The 17594-nt window shown below is 35.0% G+C and overlaps 1 protein-coding gene across 1 annotated transcript in view; it reads left to right on the forward strand.

Annotated features, from left to right (window-relative positions):
- LOC103513036 overlaps positions 1-16340 on the forward strand; it is a gene marked incomplete at its 3' end in the record, with an annotated part of 30778 nt that extends 14438 nt beyond the window's left edge. Inside the window, exon 3 of the mRNA XM_008477846.3 lies at positions 16254-16340. Within this exon, the coding sequence (XP_008476068.3) occupies positions 16254-16340 (87 nt within the window). The remainder of the gene's footprint in view (positions 1-16253) is intronic.
- Positions 16341-17594: the final 1254 nt, after the last annotated feature.

Genomic DNA, 17594 nt, shown 5'->3' on the forward strand with positions numbered 1-17594 from the left:
GTTGATGTTGAAGTTAATTTCATTATCCTGCTTGAATCCCCAACAATGATAAGGTTACTGCCTCGGAAACGAATCGAACCCGAGATCTTCTACTTCTGATGCAAAGTACATACTCATTCTGGATGATAACCGAGGGGGCGAGGTTGATGTTGAAGATAATTTCATTATCCTGCTTGAATCCCCAACAATGATAAGGTTACTGCCTCGGAAACGAATCGAACCCGAGATCTTCTACTTCTGATGCGTCTCTAACCAACATTTACTTATAAACTTATCTCAATGAGAAGTGAAATCATCATCGGTCTCAATAATAGATCTTGATCATTTGGACAATCTTGGTTTGTCTAAGTTTTCTATTGGTCAGCCAATACTAATTACTTGGTTAATATTTTCTTCATATAGCTACAAACTGGTTTAAAATAACGTAATAAATAGAATAACGTATTAAAAAATAAACAGTTCTAAATGAGTCCAGGACATTGCCGGACTGATAGCACAAAGGAAAAACTGAAAGATAACACAAAAAAAACAACTCACTATATCCGTCCAATACAATGACCCATAGATACAGAAACATGTGGCCCAGAACTATCGGGTAATGCCCCTGAATATTTTAGCTGTTTCCAAGAATGAGGAAATCTGGAATTTTTCCTTTGACGATGGTCGGTACTGAGAGTGCTTAGAGCTTATACACGGTAGAAAACATGCTTTGGCAAAAGTCACAAGAAGAGAGGGTTTATTGATGATAGGTGCTTATTGAAAACAGGCTCTGAATGGCTAAACTTGGACCCAAGTCCAAGATTTTGAATAATCGTTTGTTCAAGCTAGTTGGCTGTCGATACATTTGCAAAATAAACTAAAGTAGGAACGCTATATTTATGACAACTCACTATATCCGTCCAATACAATGACCCATAGATACAGAAACATGTGGCCCAGAACTATCGGGTAATGCCCCTGAATATTTTAGATGTTTCCAAGAATGAGGAAATCTGGAATTTTTCCTTTGACGATAGTCGTTACTGAGAGTGCTTAGAGCTTATACACGGTAGAAAACATGCTTTGGCAAAAGTCAGAAGAAGAGAGGGTTTATTGATGATAAGTGATTATTGAAAACAGGCTCTGAATGGCTAAACTTGGACCCAAATCCAAGATTTTGAATAATCGTTTGTTCAAGCTAGTTGGCTGTCGATACATTTGCAAAATAAACTAAAGTAGGAACGCTATATTTATGATTCTTTCAACATAAAGCGTTGAAGTTTTGCAATCCTATGAAAACAACTAATATAAAGGCACACAGGAGATATAATAATGATTATATCCTATTCTACAATATTGGAACAGATGGTGATGGTCGGAAGTATGGATGGACGAATCTTGAGGTAGTATTAGTACATACTTTTTTGATAACTAGTTTTTTTACTCTACACCATGGGACATGACTTGGTGAATGTGTTCAAAATATGTACAGCCGTAGCTTGTCTACAATTTTTCCATGTCGTTTTTTTTAGCAGAAAATAAATAGAATTTAATACTTCCGCGCCGTTATAGTTCTGAGTTCTATCGCCTGTGTGGTAATTGCTCTAACGAAGTTTTTACTTTCTATTACCAATATTTGTTCTAGAAGTAGAATATTAACTGTCATGGTTTTTCGTAGCTTGCCTAATGGTCGGATCCAACAGTTGATAAAACTATCCATCAACATCATGTGAAGATTCGAGCTAACAAAACTAAACAAAAACCAACAGGGTTTCTTGAACCTGAAATTTTATGAAGAGACAGACCTGAAACATATATGAAAGCAATAGCAAACTGCAAGATCCGTAGATCGCAGTAAAAGAAACCCAAAACTCTACTATCAACACAGTTTTTACTTTCTATTACCAATATTTGTTCTAGAAGTAGAATAACTGTCATGGTTTTTCGTAGCTTGCCTAATGGTCGGATCCAACAGTTGATAAAACTATCCATCAACTTCATGTGAAGATTCGAGCTAACAAAACTAAACTAAAACCAACAGGGTTTCTTGAACCTGAAATTTTATGAATAGACAGACCTGAAACATATATGAAAGCAATAGCAAACTGCAAGATCCGTAGATCGCAGTAAAAGAAACCCAAAACTCTACTATCAACAAATATTTTTAGACAACATTTTATACCTGAAAAGAAGCGTACCGGTTTTTATTTTCACAAGCACAAAAGATTTTTTGTTCTTCCATTTATTTATTTCATGAACCAATATACGCTATGTTCCTTTCGTTCTATATGATGAACATCCCTTGGAACAAGCGGTGAGTGAAGTTGAGGATATAAAATAATTCACAGATTTGAATAAGGTCTGTTTCAGCTAAAATTTATTGACTAGGATTTGCGGTAAAGACAAAAAGCTAAAGCAACACAAACTATATTACTTTTATCCGTGGTTTAATTAAATATGAAAGAGGACATTTAGAAATATAACAATCACGACCTTTAACTGTTCGTTCTTGCCAACAACTACAGGACTCTGGGATTGCAAGGGCTGTCTCTATACTTCTTCCATTTATTTATTTCATGAACCAATATACGCTATGTTCCTTTCGTTCTATATGATGAACATCCCTGGGAACAAGCGGTGAGTGAAGTTGAGGATATAAAATAATTCACAGATTTGAATAAGGTCTGTTTCAGCTAAAATTTGTTGACTAGGATTCGCGGTAAAGACAAAAAGCTAAAGCAACACAAACTATATTACTTTTATCCGTGGTTTAATTAAATATGAAAGAGGGCATTTAGAAATATAACAATCACGACCTTTAACTGTTCGTTCTTGCCAACAACTACAGGACTCTGGGATTGCAAGGGCTGACTCTATACACACCTGGAGTAATGAGGGTATAATATTTATTCTGCTTTCAAATTCAGGATCAGGCTTTGAGAATGGCTCATGGCTCTCAGATCCTTTTCAGCTCTGTTCCCAGAGATTTCGATGACTTTAGACCTCAGGATTTTCATCTTGATTGCCTTGAATATTTTAATTAGAAGATAAGATTTGCTTTAATGTCTCCTTATTTATTCAACGGTTTAATGGTTAGATATTGAGAGTTAGTTCCTTGATTGTTTCAAATTCATGTCATTATTTTAAAATGGTCGATTGCAATAAGACATAAAGAGACGAGATTGCAATAAGACATAAAGAGGTACTAGATACATCTAATAAATAAAATTTAATTGAAATAGTTTAACACAATGCAAATTTCTTTACCTTTCGAAATCCTCGGTAAATTTTATGACAGTTAAATTTTGAACACGTTATGATGGAAAGCAGTTGAATAATTCAAGAATAAACCGACTCCTTGGAGAGAATACATTCCCAATGGAGATATAAAACGAGAAACATACCTACCTTTTAGAGAAATACGATGATTAAGCATTGGGGAAAAAATTCGAATTTATAGTTACACAATATTTTTATTGCCTATTCGAAGTATATCCAAGAAATTTTGGACATGACAAAATTTTGAGCAGCGCTCTTTTCTGTAACAGACTTGAAACTATAAACCCAAAACCTTCAGCTGTGCTATGGATCCTATCTCAATGTTGCCACATTGAAGACCTTTTAATAACTATAGGTAGAATTCAGGATCGAAGTATATTATTTATTAAATAGAATTCGAAGTGGCTTCGTACTGCTCGTCCTTCATTTTGAAATTTGTCAGTTTTTGTGTCCCAAGATTTCGGAGACAGTAGATCTTCCAAAGTTTTTGGTGGATGTGCCAAATATCCATTGAATTGTGAAATTTGTCAACCCTGAAGTCGGCAAACTAATTTACATAATAAATAATATTCAAAGTATATTATTTATTAAATAGAATTCGAAGTGGCTTCGTACTGCTCGTCCTTCATTTTGAAATTTGTCAGTTTTTGTGTCCCAAGATTTCGGAGACAGTAGATCTTCCAAAGTTTTTGGTGGATGTGCCAAATATCCATTGAATTGTGAAATTTGTCAACCCTGAAGTCGGCAAACTAATTTACAATTCCATTCAATAAAAAAATAAAGGGACCGCCTAGGGGTCCGGATGTTGTTTACATTTTCAAGCAACCTGATTGGTGAAGAGCTAGTTGTGTTTCCTAACCTCGCTGGATGCTCCTTAATTTACAATTCCATTCAATAAAAAAATAAAGGGGCCGCCTAGGGGTCCGGATGTTGTTTACATTTTCAAGCAACCTGATTGGTGAAGAGCTAGTTGTGTTTCCTAACCTCGCTGGATGCTCCAATCAGAATGGAGAAAAATGCCGGACACCTAGACAGTCTCTAAAATAAAATAGGTTCTAGGATGAATTTATCAAGCATTTTGCAAAGTATTTTTATTCTTCCCAAAATTTGAGCATTATGATCTACATTTTGTATTGTATTCGAAACAGCAGCAAAAAAAATGTATCCACAGCTGAAATTTTTCAAATGTTCTTTTTTCACGGTGAAATATTCTAAATTGAATTGTGTAATGACACGGTTGTATAATAAAAATACAAACTGGATTAAATTTATTTCCATTCTTTTTGTTCTTGTAGGGTACCGTCAAAGTGAAGGCAGATTTCATTTCGGCATCTGGAATTGATGGTTAAAGTTGTTTTATTTTTCACGGCATTTTGAGCACCAATTTTAACGTATTTTCGTATTTATATACTTATGTGCCGAAAACTCAGAGAAAATACTAACTTTGAGGTAAATTTGGAGATACATTGTAATATTGATATCAATTTTAACGTACCTATTTTCGTATTTATATACTTATGTGCCGAAAACTCAGAGAAAATACTAACTTTGAGGTAAATTTGGAGATACATTGTAATATTAATAAAATAATAATCTAACTTCTATGATACTTTGGGTTTATATGAGTTCCTGTTGACGGAACTCTCAACTTTAGTTTCAGTTTTTTTTTCTATCTTTATACCCGCTCACAGTGTCGTTTGAGCACATGTGCGTCAGCCTAATACAAACCGGAAGTGGCCAGCCAGTAACCCTATCTTTATACCCGCTCACAGTGTCGTTTGAGCACATGTGCGTCAGCCTAATACAAACCGGAAGTGGCCAGCCAGTAACCCAATGCCACTTTTCAAGAGTACCTACTTTTTTTACCTTCTTTTTCTTTGTATCAATATTGAACTTGAGCAGTTCAATCAACCGTTAAAAATTACATAAATATACGTATGGAAAATACCTTCTTTTTCTTTGTATCAATATTGAACTTGAGCAGTTCAATCAACCGTTAAAAATTACATAAATATACGTATGGAAAAGGTAGAAAAAACTCCACCAGTTCAAACTGGATGGTGGACGAAATTGACGGTACGAATCTCTTGGGCGATTGATTTCTTTTTTATGATTTTCCCATTTTTAATAAAATCAATAAGATACTTTTCAATAAAGTCATGACTAGACGGCTAGAGACTACCACGTGCTCCCTAACTTTGAAAAATTAAAATTCTTTAAAGAGCATTTCATAATTTGAAAAATCATTTCTCAATCCGGTTAAAGCATGAAATTGCTCCAAACCAGAGACTAGGTCAATTAAGATTATCAAGACCATGGCGCTATTCCTGGATGTCTTACAAAACAAAAGGGATAGATAAAAAACACAAAGAAAGAGGTTTATAATAATAAATTATCAACAACACAGCTAACATCAATTATATTGCTACCTAAATAGAATACAATCATTTGGGGGAGATTCACCCCAAATCAAATATCTTTTTTTATATTCCTTGTGAAGTGTGCCAACCTTACCACCCCAACACTTTTTACCCCAGGTGAGAAGGAATTTAAATCAAAAGGTAAAAATAATTAGGTTATTATGAATTGTAAAAAAAAGATTGGGGTGAGTTTGAATGAAATTTGAATTCCCCCTTTTTTGTGTGAAGAATAGTTTTTTTTTAAGTGAGCTAGTTTAGGAAGTTGGATGACCTACTTGGGCCTTCTTTACTCCAGCCCCTTACAAAATGATATCATTATCAATATCGATTAATCAGAAGTTAGAGAACCATTGTTTTCTATAAATTTTTTTATGCTTGTCACTTCCAACATAGTTACTTGATCTCGGATTTATTAGTTCTCATCAGCTTATCGTGTTGGTGGTGCCCTCGTCTATGTGTTTTGAGATAATTTTCAAATTCTAAGGTTTTGTTACGTACTCCTAGAGGGATCTGAGGAAAAGAATTGGTCGAATGAAAGAACTTGTGATAGAATCCAGGCAAAAAACAAGTTTCATTGGATCACTATTAATTCAAGGAAATATTAAATGCAGCAACTCTTAAAGGTCATGTTTTTCAAGACCTTTTTACCTCTTTCCTGATAGAATCCAGGCAAAAGACTAGTTTCATTGGATCACTATTAATTCAAGGAAATATTAAATGCAGCAACTCTTAAAGGTCATGTTTTTCAAGACCTTTTTACCTCTTTCGCCCTCTAATCTACTAAGATCCATTACTTTCTCCTCATTTACATATTGCTCCCGAGAGTCAATTTGTGAAGCTTTCTCTCACTTATTCGTACATTGTCCCTAACCCTACCACTTGTTATTTTCACTTCCCTTACACTCACACTAATTGTCAGGTTGCATTGTCGTCAATAGGTTCAATATATCACAGCATAGACGTAGGATTTCAAACCCATTTTCTCTCCTCTTCAAAATCATCAACACCACCTTTATTTCCTACCCCACAACAATACAACCTGTTGAAGGGCCCTTTTCCCATACTTTTAGATAAGGTGAAAACCAGAGAGGAAAGCCCCTGTTTCCTACCCCACAACAATACAACCTGTTGAAGGGCCCTTTTCCCATACTTTTAGATAAGGTGAAAACCAGAGAGGAAAGCCCCTGTTAATATTTTAGGTCGCAAGTGATTTCTTTTCAGTACAGGTTGCTGAAACTCTGGTAAAAGTTAGGGGAGAGATAAGTTAGGTAGGGTTAAATATCGCGACAAGTACAATATTAGCTCACCCCAACATATTCCTTATGTCGCCCCCTTCTGGGTTTTTGCTATCTAATGTAATTATGTCACACGATACGGCGACATGTTGTATTGGAGCACAAGAATATGATTCCATTTTGAAAGTTGAGCTTTCGAAGAAAAACTTTCAGATATTCAAAGGAAACTTGAAATCATCTACTTCGTTTTTCCATTAATTAACATTAAAGATAAATTGAAATGGCCAATGTAAATACTCGTACGAATGCACTAGAAAACTTTAACCAAGGGTCTGTCAAAGGAATCGTAGGGGGAAAAAAACTTTGAAGAAGTTAATGTTCATTAGTTTAATTTGTCCTTCTATACATAATAAATTATATAAAAAGTACATTACACGATAATTAATTATTATTATACACTATATTAAGTACAATAAAATGTAGCTTTTGCGGATACCAATACTGCCAGATCATGACTGCGGTCATTATTTATCAAAGCTTTAAGCTAGCATTCAAATTTGAAGATTCTCAAAAGGAGAAAAATATTAAAGTTTCCTAATTTCCTAGACTGAAAAAAACGAGGTGATTCTGGAAATTTTCAAGACAAAGTAATCCTCGCTACTCGTATCGTGTATCGTTCCAGAACTTGAAACTCCAGAGTGATTTCAAGGCTACGAAGATAAAAATGTCTAAAGATAGATATGTAAGGGACCCCGGAAATAAAAGGAAACGTAAACAAAACAGGCCTACAGTCTGTGTCAGAAGTCTTCGAATTATGACAACGTATTTTTTTCTGAGTGCCTGAGAAAATAAGTGATAGGAACTGAAGACTCTTTTTAAATGGTAGGAGATACCTTAGGAACTAATACTGTACAGTAAAGTTCCCAACAGTTAAAATTTAGTATTTCTGTCAAATGGAGTATTTATCTCTAGCTTCTAGGACTTTTATGAGGAAAAAAAGAGAGTACATAATTATGTTTTTCGATTCAAATACTATTTAAGGAATTGTACAAATGCGTCTATTCCGTCTTGAATTGGTGATAAGACAAATTTGCAAAGAAAATCGAATTTAACGTCAGCAAAATCATACATAAAATATTCGATGTTTCGAGCATAAATTGTTTTACATCTTCATGAGAATTATATCTTCAACTTCCCCCATAGCAACATTCTCACTTGACAAACAGTCTGTATTTACTTGAGCAGGGACAAGCAAGGAGGGTATGATGTATAAACATAATCCATCACAAGGGGGAAGTGTACATGCTAAAACCCTGACCTATGTTTCAGTATCTCTACACATACAAGTTTCATTCAACTCGCAAAGCTTTGTATTCATTACTAACCTAACGTAAAATTTCACCCCTAAGAAGAAGTTGTGCTTTTCTTAGAAACTTAATTTCATAATTCACGAAGAGATATGGTGTTCGTAGAATATCGTGTGTAGAATTTGTATTGTTAACGAGACTCGTTATATCATTATTGAATTCGAGGAAATTTTGTCATGTTTTCAGCAGAGAATTTCATTTTATTTTCCTACGTATGACATTGTATGTATATCAGTCGAGATGAAATGTTTTTGTCTGTTTATGATTAAGGCGGATTTTATCAATAAGTTATAATAATTACGCAAAACGAAAGGGCACCATTCCATGATTTCTATTCCAATTAAAAACAACAGCCTAAATCCGAATTCATAATTCAAGCTGACTTCACATGTAACGTGCTTTATTATTTATTTCATTTTGGAAAGTTTGTTTCGCTCTTGTGTCTAATGCAACATCGCAGAGAGCATTGGGTAGGTATATACGTTGATTTCATTATTACTGTTAATGTAGAACATCCTGCGGGAAGTTCAATACAGGAAATAACCAGAGCGAGCGCCCAGCCACGAAACATCTTTGATATTTGATTATCAAAATTAGCCCAGAATCTTCAGATGGTCAATTTTTACTGCCCGCACATTGGATGAGGGACTTTTACTATCCTCAGGGGACAAGGGGTGCCTGATGTAACCGCGGTACAAACATCCGCGAAGTAAAACAAGGTGCCTATATTATATTCCATTACCTCGTAAAACATTTAACTGCTTCCACCCTATCCAAGTGGACTGGAGGAAACAGAGAGCATTGGGTAGGTATATACGTTGATTTCATTATTACTGTTAATATAGAACATCCTGCGGGAAGTTCAATACAGGAAATAACCAGAGCGAGCGCCCAGCCACGAAACATCTTTGATATTTGATTATCAAAATTTCTGAAAAATACCGTTGGCTTTTTGAAGAAATTTTGGTTGAATTTTTTATTCGAATTTCATGGAATGTGAGTCAAATTACACAGAAAGGAAATTTTCCAATTTCCACGCATTTTTCTGACCCGCGAGAAGGGATTCTATCAGAACGTATCAATGTAAAAACTCGAGGCAGATGCCTACTGGACATTTTGGGGGTCTGAGGTCAAAGTAGTTTTCTAAATTTGCCCTTTCATCTAACCATCGACGATACCGGTATAAAATTTTGGTTGAATTTTTATTCGAATTTGATGGAATGTGAGTCAAATTACACAGAAAGGAAATTTTCCAATTTCCACGCATTTTTCTGACCCGCGAGAAGGGATTCTACCAGAAACAAAACGTATCAATGTAAAAACTCGAAGCAGATGCCTACTGGACATTTTGGGGGTCTGAGGTCAAAGTAGTTTTCTAAATTTGCCCTTTCATCTAACCATCGACGATACCGGTATGACAAGACCATGGTTTTAAACACTGTGGGCTAAAATATTACCGAGTAAGCTTAAACACGTATAGGTTCCTTTATTTTATCACGTTTTTGGGGTTCAAAAAGTAAGGCTTTTCCGCTCTGATGATTCCGGTATCCATGTAATGTTAAATCAATATTAAAACTACAATCAACTAAAACACTTAGTCCATTTACTTCTCAATTGCAACAAAAATATGTTGCATTTTACCTAATATGTGCTACCGTAAGCTTAAACACGTATAGGTTCCTTTATTTTATCACGTTTTTGGGGTTCAAAAAGTAAGGCTTTTCCGCTCTGACGATTCCGGTATCCATGTAATGTTAAATCAATATTAAAAGTATTAAAACTACAATCAACTAAAACACTTAGTCCATTTACTTCTCAATTGCAACAAAAATATGTTGCATTTTACCTAATATGTGCTACACATGTGAAACATTTTCAGTTAAAATTTTACAATCAATGTTGTCCAAGTCACCGCTGAGGTTGATCAGGCCGTTGTCAAAAACAACGAACGGTGGTCAATGTCAGAGAGTTCAAGAAGACTTCAAACTGAATTTTCATAGTAACGAAACAAGAACAATATTTATGTAACATCCGATGTACTCCATATAGTGAAATATACGTACAGTATTATTTAATACCTATAGAATTTTATCAAGCAAGACACCATCTGTGCCACAGCTGACATCATAGCCTTCATACTTCTCTCTCGGTTTTTGATTCTCTCTCTTTCTTTATGAAGCCTTCTCATTACCATAAGAAAAAGATTTTTTTTTTCAATTTTCTTTAGGGCTGGAGAGCTGGAGAGAGAAATTTTTTATGGTAAAAATCATCCAAGTTAGTGAGATGCTAGATCTTTTTCTTGAGACCAAAGGACACCCATTCTGAAGTACGATTTCTGATCCTTGTTCTTCATATGGTGGCTAAAGAGGTCCCCAATTATTTTCAATGTCGCACACAAAATATAAGATATAAGTCAACAAAAGAGCAACAGAAAAAGTCCTCAAATCAATTTTCTTTAGGGCTGTTGAGCTGAAGAGAGAAATTTTTTATGGTAAAAATCATCCAAGTTAGTGAGATGCTAGATCTTTTTCTTGAGACCAAAGGACACCTATTCTGAAGTACGATTTCTGATCCTTGTTCTTCATAATTATGATGGCTAAAGAGGTCCCCAATTATTTTCAATGTCGCACACAAAATATAAGATATAAGTCAACAAAAGAGCAACAGAAAAAGTCCTCAAATGCTTTGGAACTCGAAAAATAAGAACTTTAATGATCTAAAATTCTAGAAAATAAATGAAATAGGAAGATACTTGAAACTACACCGAGGATGAGCCTTGATGATGGTTCTGCAACCCTGGAACAGACAGGGGAACTAACCTCAGAAGTCTGGGATCGACAGCCTCACAAGTGATTTTCTAATAAATACATCGCTACACAGATCACAGGAACCCTCAATTAACATAGATTAGAAGACGTGGTCATAGATTTTAATAAAAAAGAAAAAAACATATTGTTACATTTGGAACAGGAACGATTTCGGCTGTCAAATAAGAGGCGCATCGGCATGTTAGAACTTCGTTCTCGCGAGGGAAGACCGCGATTGGCATGCGACCCAAGAATACCGAGATATCCTCTGATCCAGTTGTATTTAATAGTATTTTTAATTTCTGACAGTGGTCTGTGTCTTGTGAAATCGTCAGACTGGATCCCTGTTCTGACCTCACTCAAACTATCGTTCCTGCTTTTTGATCATCATTATTTAACTGCTTTATATCAATTTTTGACATTTAATAAAAACGTTCAGAAGTTTGGATGTTGTATAGGCAATGTTGTTTTGGAGCTGGTGAGATGGTCTGGAGAGTTTATTGGATCAGATGAATATTGATATGTTGTAAAAACCTGGGATAGAAACTGTTCAGAATGGTGAATCACGGAGAAGCTGATGATGAGTAATAAATTAGTGATGAGTGTATGCGAAACGTGTCCGCTTCAAAAACTGGCCAAGTGTCAGGCCGGTAAAATAAAAGAAGCTATAGTTCTAAGAACTGTTGGGTATTACTATCCAATAACCATGGTAAGAGTTGAAGCCTTCTGAGTTCACAAGACAACTTACTAACCACAAATGAGAGTTCAAGAGCTTTCATTCTTCTTAATTTGATTATACTCAAACGTCCAATGAATTGTTTGGTGGTCCAGAATGCCTGTATGGTAAAAATATTTTCTACAAGATGAGTCAAGTTTTAGTCTCATTTCAGTACAGTCTATTCTGTGGATAAAAACCGGATGTAATTTGATTCTATTCTAAAGATCGATACTGCTTATATTTTGTCTCAAATGGTGACACTTGACTGGTTACTTTGAAGATCCGGGTTCAAATCCCAGTGGTGTCAGAATTTTAAGTGGGCTTCCTGTTTACAGGGCAAATTTTTTAGACTCTTCCAATGGCGAGTTTTAGGGTAGGTTACACCAAATTTCTCAGCTCATTGTTTGCTCTTGATAAAACCTCGAAATCTGATGATTCTTTTTCATCAAAGATTTATTTCCATCAAAATCAAATTGAAAAGAATATTTTATAATCATAAGACAGAGAGTGTGCCCAATACAGCTGCCTTTTCTAACTTTACAGACTGCCTAGATTTTCAGATTTCTTCTTCAGTCCTACGTTTTCGACAAAAATGATACTTATGTATGGAGAGAAATTCTGTAATACTATTTTTTACATTATCATCCTTTCTCGCTATATTACTTTATGGAACTAAGGATTAGATATTTAGGAATAATTTTGCTTGTTCCTGGGTTGTGTTTCTAGTCGGTTATAAAATCATAAGTAATCCCTAGGGATAGAGGAAATCAACACAATCGAATAGGATATTATTGACTAAAGAACAATTTCTCCCTGTGGCGAAAGTTAAAGAAATTGAATGCAAACTTTGTAGTTGGAATCTTATCATAAAGAGCACGATGGTTCAGCGAAATGAGAAAATTCCATCATCGCGTCGGGGCAGGACGAAAGAGGACTTTTGGACGGGAATATTCCTGAATAGGTGATTTATGAAACCTAATCAATAGGAGAGATCCCAGCGTTCACATTTCCATCACACAGAAATCGTTAGAGATAATAAGATTATGTTATCTCAGGTAGAAAAAGATTCAATCCAAAGATCCATCTGGGTTACTTGTAAAATCACATGATGTCTGGCTTCAATCTTAAATACCTGATGGATACCTACCAAGGATGAAAATTTCAAATTGATTTTGCAAGCGTTTTTACAAATTCCATGTGTGGATCAGCTGATCTACACATGTATAGAATCAATTTGATCTACATATTTGTATACATCTACGTTTTTGTCCTTTGTTATTTTAGTCGCCTATTGTTGGATCAGATGGTACGTCCCTGTGGTTCATATACAAACTGGTGACTTTTCTTACGTAGAGTTGTTTTCCAAAAGAGCATGTAGAGTTTGTGAATTACGAGCTTTACCAAGGTACCAGTTGGGTTTATTTATATAGGTACTCACATATATTACAGAAGATATACCTGCCAATGTCACGACGCACATTTAGCTTTTTGACTTACGGTTCGCACATTGTTCGCAAGAAAACAATAAAATTGAAACAATAAAACCCTTCCTCAGTCAACTGTAAATCTCAGATCAATACCAGTAACTAGGAAGAAGTCAAGAAGCTTAAAACTATTAAAAACTCATTTCCAAGTTGGGAACTAAACCTAGGGGCACCCCTCAGACCACGGTTAAACGGTTGTAAGCGACAAAGTTGTATCTTTATAGCACGAGCTACTATACAGACACATCAACACGGCTACATAATTACTAAATAGGAACAGCTGAGTGTTCAGTCCACAGCAGATGTTCAAGCTAATGTGTACAATAAAACCAGAAGAATATATGAAAGAACTAATAATAATAACAAACATCATATATCTACCTAGGAATAAGTTTTTATGTCGGGGGTTTCCGGGGGACATTGAGAACGAATATGAAATGTGCTGAAAATACAAGAACCTGGGGTTTTTCGGAGAAATCCCTGTTTGGCTCAAGTTGAACTCCATTTATCCACCAGATGACAGAATTCTGTTCTGCATAATAAATGCAGTAAATGAAACAAGCTGCATACTCGTTTGTTTCACGCTTCTGATTTTTGACATGACTCCTAATATTCGAACGTTCTGACAGCTCTAGAGGACAGATCACATACGAGCCTTATGTTATTCGAAGATCTTTTTGAACTAGCCTGCTTTCCTTCTAGCTTCATAAAGTCGGTATTAGGTACACCAGGAAAATCCCTTTTATTGGTCAATTTTATAAATGAAGATTGTTTTATCCAATGAGGATAAGGACTTAAAGATTCAATCCCTTGGAAGTTTTACCGAACTTTCGAGGGTGCTTTAACCTTTGTGTCATTTTATAGGTGTATTTATTGGATTTATTAGTAATAAAATCGTCAAATTACTCTCCAATTTTCTTACGTCTAAATCAGAGGGTAAACGTCTTCATAAAGACTTTTATAGCCCAGAATCTTCAGATGGTCAATTTTTACTGCCCGCACATTGGATGAGGGACTTTTACTATCCTCAGGGGACAAGGGGTGCCTGATGTAACCGCGGTACAAACATCCGCGAAGTAAAACAAGGTGCCTATATTATATTCCATTACCTCGTAAAACATTTAACTGCTTCCACCCTATCCAAGTGGACTGGAGGAATGCAAAAGATTACAATCTAGTAGAAAAACCCTAAAGGGAACTCACCAGGTTTATAAGGTGCATTATTGTGAAAAAAAAGAGAGAAAAAGGGGTTGGTTGGGGGGTCAAAAGTTTTTCAAGACTTTTTTCCTTGGAACATGGAGGGGCGTAATGAAATGAAAGTTTTTTTTTTCAACTCTATGTTGAAATATGTATACTAGCCTTATAGAAAACATTGATGATGTTTTGTGCTGATTTCGCGGAATTGATGAATTTATTCTTTCTAAAAGCTAAACATTCTGGAAGTTCTCGATTTCCAGGGGCTTGGAAAAGTTGACCTTTTGGTAATAGAGAAAGTCCCTTATATCCCAAAATGTCTCTGAGCGCTGCACGAATTGGTTATAGATGTACTGATGAGTAATATTAGAATTCAGCAACTCCGTTCAATATGCCGTTTTCTAAAGAAATTAATGTTCTTATTTTGTAGTCTCTGTAAGCCTTGTTAAATCTTCTTCCATATTTCCCAATTTTAGAACATCCAATTCTTGTTCTCTCGCGAGGAATTTTAATGTGTTAAGAATAAATTAGAAAGAATCACCCTCACAATTTTTTTTTGTCCTTAAACAAGACCATTGGCAGGTATCCAAGATTTTTTAGTATTTCACATTTGAAACTTTTTCTTTCGTTCTTTTTATTTACATGATGTGATTAAATCATAATGGATGTCAAAAGCGTAGAAGCTAATTTGTATTACTTTATTTCGCATGGAGTGAAACTGGCTGGTCCTGAATTTATAGATTAAAACAATACCCCATGTCCCCATTAGATTTCAATACCTACACTGAGTGATTGGGAGACAAGAAATGTACATAGAAAAAATTGTACTTGAAATGCCTTCGATGGAAGATGAATGAGATACAAAAGCAACTTAGATCAAACAGCAAAAAAGAGACCATTTTAATTCATAACAAAGCTAAAACGACTTTAGTCTTTCATTTTTCAATTGACAAGACTAGAACGGGAAAAATCGATATAATTGAAGAGAAAACACTGCACCTACTCTCATTTCTCCATTTTAAACCCCCCACCATTTTGTTTATCGATTTTTTCCAGCACATCTTCTCAATTATAGAAATGCAACGTTGCTTGCAGCTCTTGTTTTGCATGTGCATAAAAGCTGCATTGTGCATTTCTTTTCATTTCCAGTTCAAAAGATTTATGATAATGGTTCGAGATCTAATTATTGTAGAGCTGTACGTATGTTTGATTAAGAACTAGGGTGTCTTTCTGTATTGAGAATAGAATGTAATTTAGATTACTGAGAACAAATTGGATGACTAAGCTTTGAAATTTTAAATTAACTTACAGATCCGCTAAAATAGGAAACACAAAGTACATAAAGAACTAGACAAGCAAGAAAAGATAGTGATAGACCAATTTCTAAATTTGTAGATACCTATAAAACATTACGTTTAGGAGAACAACAAAGTTCCGCAACTTCAATCTCTCACAACTCTTTGTCACGAAAGTCTGCCCATTCTTCCTTTTCTGTAGCTTCTTTCATTCCCTTCCAATCTTTTTCTCTGCAAATTTCTTTTCTACACATCTCTTATTTCAAACAATAGGTATGCATGATGAGTTCTTGCCTGATGAGTATTTTATATGTTTGTTAGATGACAGAGAACCTGAAGTGATAGACCAGGAAATGCAAAATCTCTCTTATAAGTTTGATGTTGAATGAGCCTGTGAAAGCTCACCTGTATTCCTGTAAATAACACATGTTTCGTGTAAATAACACCTGTTTTGTTCCGTCTTTGTCTGTTTCAGCACTTGCTTTACCTTAATAGCGAATTCCCCCGAGGGGAATCTCGCCGAGGGCGAGGTAAAGGCAGCCGTGGCAGTAGAGGAGGAGGGGTAAGTAAAATCTGAACAGTTTCATTCCATGCTGAAAGTTCCGAGTTCGATTCACAGAGATATATTTTTGTATATTTTTTTACAAAGTAACTTTACCTTTTTTTTTAGTTGATCCTTCCGACCACCCCTGTTAGACATTTGAAAGGGGCCACTTTTTTTGCAAATTGGCTCAGTCCTCCTGGAATTTATCTAGATAAAACTTGCAAAATTACTTGATTAGAATATTGAAAACTATAAAACACACAAAGCTGTAGAATTCAAAACTGATAGCTACTTGAAACCAATGACCTGGCCCGGATTTTCAATAGGGTTTCCTCTACAGTACACCGGAAAGATGCACTTTTTACCCGTACCTAATATCCTGTGCACGAGTAAGCCTCACATGTTCGTTCTAGATTGTGGGTTTGAAAGGTTTTAATGTTTGCTTTTATGTTTACTCACACATTTATTAAAAGTACCAATGTAAAATATTTTATTAAAAAGTTTGCAGGAACTTACTCTGGTCAATCGCAGATAATAAAAGAGAGCCAACTATGTAACTTTTGTATGGTCTGAAATCACTACTAATGTTTAGTTTGTCCTGGACCTATCTAAAATTTATTATTCTCTTTGCTTCCGAGTTATACCGAAGGTTTTATTTTCAATTTTATTTTGGGTAAAAACCTAGTGCTAACATAGTATTTCTTTGCAGGAATTTTGTAAAAAGCTGTGGATTTTTGACTAGGTAACTATAAATATAGGATGTAGGTATTATAAAAAAAAATGTTAGGAACCCCTGTCTCAAAAGCACCTGGAACTCAGCTTGACAATTTGTATTTGTCATATCTGCGTTTACTTCAGGGATCTCCTTTTATACACAGACTGCAGAACCCGTTAGAAATTTTCATTACTTCTCTACTTATCCGAGATCAAATTACCTCCGGAGTTCGAAGATGAAATCCTATTGTTAACCTTTGTAGAATAGGTATTTTTGGTTCTCTATTTTCAGTGCGACTCGTTTTACATCTGTAGAATGCGTAGGACAGAAATGAAAGTATCCTGATTAAAATTGTGGCATGAAATTCCAACAATTTGTCTAATAATCTAATATGTATATAAAAATGAAGGAAAATCCTAGTAATTTCAAATTTGTATCGGTTAAATTTAATAAAATTGGCTACTTATTGGTACCCCCACCCAATAAAAATGAAGGAAAATCCTAGTAATTTCAAATTTGTATCGGTTAAATTTAATAAAATTGGCTACTTATTGGTA

The sequence above is a fragment of the Diaphorina citri genome, unplaced genomic scaffold, assembly GCF_000475195.1.
Source record: "Diaphorina citri unplaced genomic scaffold, Diaci psyllid genome assembly version 1.1 scaffold915, whole genome shotgun sequence".
NCBI lineage: Eukaryota > Metazoa > Arthropoda > Insecta > Hemiptera > Psyllidae > Diaphorina > Diaphorina citri.